This window comes from Octopus bimaculoides, chromosome 20 (assembly GCF_046866305.1).
Source record: "Octopus bimaculoides isolate indiv1 chromosome 20, ASM4686630v1, whole genome shotgun sequence".
NCBI lineage: Eukaryota > Metazoa > Mollusca > Cephalopoda > Octopoda > Octopodidae > Octopus > Octopus bimaculoides.
Window position 1 is genome coordinate 46,916,269 of NC_142947.1, and position 4,537 is coordinate 46,920,805.

Below are 4,537 nucleotides of genomic sequence, written 5' to 3' on the forward strand. Positions count from 1 at the left end.
CATACATATATATATATATATATATATATATATATATACGTATACATATATACATGTGCGTGCGTGTGTGTGTGTGTACGGGTGTGCGTGCGTGTGTGTATGTTATAATGTTAAAGCTGTAAAGTGTAATTTAAAATATAGATTTCACATCATTCGAACATCAACTGATATCGAACCCAACGTGATCGATAGAGTGATTAAACACGATTATTATGTCAAATGTTCCGGAGCAAAACTGAAGAGCAAACCATAAAGATTTGACATCTGTATACAAAAAGTATGCATGAACGTAAAATGCACGTCGATGTGCGTGTGTCTGTGTACGCACACGTGACACACACACACACACACACACACACACACACACACACACACACACACACACACACACACACACACACACACATACACACACACACACAGAGATACATAAACATACACATATACATACATACATGCATGTACACAATCATTCACATGAACACTCCGATACGTATAAAGATAAGAATAACGAAGTGAAAAAATATTACAGTTTTGATATTACTTTTATTGAATTTCTACATAAGATATATTGAAAACATTGAACAAATATAGACATCTTATAGATATCATATTAGATATCATATAGATATTATATAGTTTCTCTTCTTAAGTTCGACAACCTATTCGATACCAATTCCATAAATTGGTCATTTCTGTGAACCTTACAGCAGAGATAGTTGCATTGCAATCATTAGCTCTAAAAAAAATACAAAAAACAAAGCGACAATTAGTTGACAATTACACAGAATAATTGGTAATTTAATCAAGATCTAATTATCTATTTTCATCATACTCTAGGTGGAGTTTTATTTTCCATTGTGTCTATTGACTTATTGTAAACAGTCCCTGCTTGAAACTAGATCCTATTGTACATCGTAGCTCGTCTCCTCAAGACCTTATTGTACTCTGTGTTTATTGTAAACCGATTATGTTGCCCAAAGTGCAATAGTTACATTTGTCCTATTGTTATACACTACCCATTATAAACTGGGCCTATTGTACACCACCAATTATTCATTGTTTATCATTTATTGACTCTAGCGTACACTGTACAATAGGCACATTTGATAATAGGCACATTTGATAATAGGCACATTTACTCTTTAACCTATTATACTATTTCCTATTGTACTCTGAACTTATTGTTTTCTGGTTTATACATCGTAATGGTTGTGCTCTGTACCTATTGTACACTATGCCTACAGCACAACGTCTTTTGGCTTATTGTCTATCCTATTTATTGTAAACTAGGCCTATTGTTCACTAGACCTATTATCCACTGTGCCGATGGTGTTCCGAACTATTATACAATTTTTACAATTATGCAATGTAGCTATTATATGGATTGTTTAGCTTTTAAGCAATGTGGCTATTATACAACCTAGTTATTGTACAATGTAACAATAACAATCTAGCTATTTTTAACAGCTATAATAAAATGTAGCTATTATAATGTGTAGTTATTAGTAAGCAGTGTGAACAATTAAACATGTTATTACGCAATGTTGCTGTTATACAATTAAGTAAATATACATTATGGCCAGGATACAATATCACATGACCACATGATCGACAAGACTATCGGGTGTTGTTGCATATCGCTGGTCACAATGCGCTTTGCATCTTTTTTTTTTTTTTTTTTTTTAGATTTCGAATGATGCCACTCAGCTGGCAACGTTAGCGGATCAACACTTACCGCTGATCGGAAGACAATTCCGTCACAGTGTGACCCATTTACAACTCAGTGGGCTGGAATAATGCAGGATGAAGTGTTTTACTCAAGAACACAACGCGTCGATCGGTCCGGGAATCGAACTCACGACCTTGCGATTTTGAATGCAACACCCTAACCACTAAGTCACGCGCCTTCACAGTATGCAACATAGCAATTATTAGACAATGTAGCAATTTTACAAAACGAGGCAACATTACAATGTAGCTATTAAGCAATAAAGCAATTCAGCAAGGATGTTATTGTGTATGATAAACTCACCATCAACCGAGAAGAAGGAGTCTGAATTTGTGTCAATGGAAGCGAATTTCTCCAATAATTGGTTAATTTCTTTGTCGGTGTAGGATAATGCCTCGAAGAATCCCCACAGTTCGTCTCTGCTCAGTTTACCATCTCTGTTGAGGTCAAAGATACTAAGAAACATCTCAGCATCTTCTCTTGAACCCCACATCGCTTCAGCTTCTTCTTCGTATTCTTCATCCTCTTCTCCCTCATCTTCTTCTCTTCTCGCCTCTCTTACACTACGAGATGCTTGCTGAAAATGCGAATATATATATATATATATATATATATATATATATATATATAATGCAGTGTACATATATACACACGCGCACACACACATAAATTATATCCTTATATGTCGTTTATCTTTTATCGCTTATTTGTTTTAGTTATTAGACTGTGGCCATGCTGGAGCACCGCTTTGAGGAATTTTTAGTTGAATCAACTGACCTCAGTCCTTTTATAAGCCTGCTACTTACGCTTTCGGTCCCGTCTGTCGAACCGTTAAGTTTCGGGGTTGTAAGCTCACCAACACCAGTTGTCAAACGGTGGTAAGGGACAAACATACACAAAAAACATACACATACACGCACACTCATATATGTATGTATTACGTACGTATGTATGTATGTATATAGGACGGGCTTCTTCCAGTTTCCATCTACCAAATCCACTCTCAGATGCTATTGTAGACGACACTTGCCTATGGCGCCACGCAGTGGAACTGAACCCGGGACCATGTGGTTGGGAATCAAACTTCTTAGTAAACATCCACTCCTTCGCCTATCCACATAACCACGCCTGCGCTTGTATGTATATGTACAAATTGCATAAATGTATGCTCATAGATGTACGTATATACATATTTCATATCCGTGTAGAATACAATGATCTGCCCGAAAATTTTAATTCTAAATCCCTGAAGTCAACAAGGGAGCGAGCCCCAAAGTGGTGTCTTCATCTGTTAGAAATAGCAAACAAATCTTCCTGAAATAAAGTCTATTATCGTAAAAAAAAATTTTTTTAAAGAAAGAAAGAAACGGAAGTATTTGTTATTTTTGGTAAAAAAACAATACACCGAAATAAGGTCAGACTAAGGGCCTAAGAATAAATAACAACAGTATCAATAACGAAAAGCCAAAAGAAGATTTGAACCTAAAATCTGTGGATTGGTAAGTGTAATATCGTATCCGCTAGGCCATCTCACCTTTACACCTTTCGAAAAAACAAAACAAGACATACGGTTCTTTAGCGACAAAAGTTTACAGAATTCTAAATCCCATGAAATTTGAGCTAAAGTAAATAGGAAGATGGAGACGAGGCGGGCGACGCTCCCTTGTCTAAATAATTCAGTGTCGTGTCAGATTTGGTAAACGGAAACATTCTGCCAATATAGAATTTATCTGCGACTTTATTTGATCTAGACACTGGCACGTCACGTCATATTACGAAAGATGTTGCTTCCAAATCCAACAACAAGAGACAACCAAAACGGAGATTGGTAATGGAGATAAGAAGACGATTTAGTTTTAAGATGTTACTGGAAATGTCTGTGTGTCATTTCCGTGTGTGGAACACATCACGAAACTTTACCAAATAATCTACATAATATTATATATCATCTACATATCTTAATATCTACTACACAATATAGGCAATATTTGATGTACACAGACATATATAGTCATAACAGTATATATATATATATATATATATATATATATATATATATATATATATATATATATATATATATATATATAGATAGATAGATATATTGGGTCATCCCATAAATATAGCGGTTTTTTCATTTGCATGAACTAAAAGTCAGAGGGGGACGGATAAACTTCCTGTATCAACTTGCTATTAAAACAGGTAGTAATTTTACCTTGTCCTTATTCTTAGTGCAAGTTTTGAAGAGTGCAGTTCTATTTTAACAGTTATTTTTTCAAAGCTATAATGAAAGTGACAAAGGAGCATATTCAGCATATCTTGCTTTATGAGTTCAATAAAGGAAACAACACAACTGAAAGTGTCAGCAATTTCAATGCAGTATATGGGGATCGGACAATAAGTGAAAGCCAGTGTCAACGGTGGTTCCAGATATTCCGAGCCGGAAACTACAGCCTGGAAGATGAACCTCGTCCTGGATGATCTGTAGAGCTCGATGAGGACATCCTGCAAAACCTGGTGGAAAAGAATCCCATCGTAACTGTTGAGGAACTAGCAGAGAAGCTTGGATTTGGTCATTCAACCAGTCATCGACACGTGCGCTAGAAGAAAAACGATCATCTTTGATTTCAAGACGAAAGGTGTTCTTCCATGAGGATAATGCTCGGCCACACACAGCGAGGATGACATTCCAAAAGCTGGAGCAGTTTGAATGGGAAACGATGCCCCACCCACCATATTCGGCGGACATTGCTCCATCTGATCATCATTTATTCCGCAGTCTTCAAAATCATTTAGACGGAAAAA

General features: G+C 36.1%; 1 protein-coding gene across 2 annotated transcripts in view; it reads right to left on the minus strand.

Annotated features, from left to right (window-relative positions):
• Window positions 1–526: 526 nt before the first annotated feature.
• LOC106874349 (uncharacterized) overlaps window positions 527–4,537 on the minus strand; it is a 6,636-nt gene continuing 2,625 nt past the window's right edge. For both annotated transcript variants that reach the window (XM_089338565.1, XM_089338564.1), the window contains exons 3-4: window positions 2,036–2,309; window positions 527–739 (exon numbers count right to left, since the gene is read on the minus strand). In XM_089338565.1, coding sequence (XP_089194691.1) covers window positions 705–739; window positions 2,036–2,309 — 309 coding nt within the window. In that variant the 3' untranslated portion in view covers window positions 527–704. The remainder of the gene's footprint in view (window positions 740–2,035; window positions 2,310–4,537) is intronic.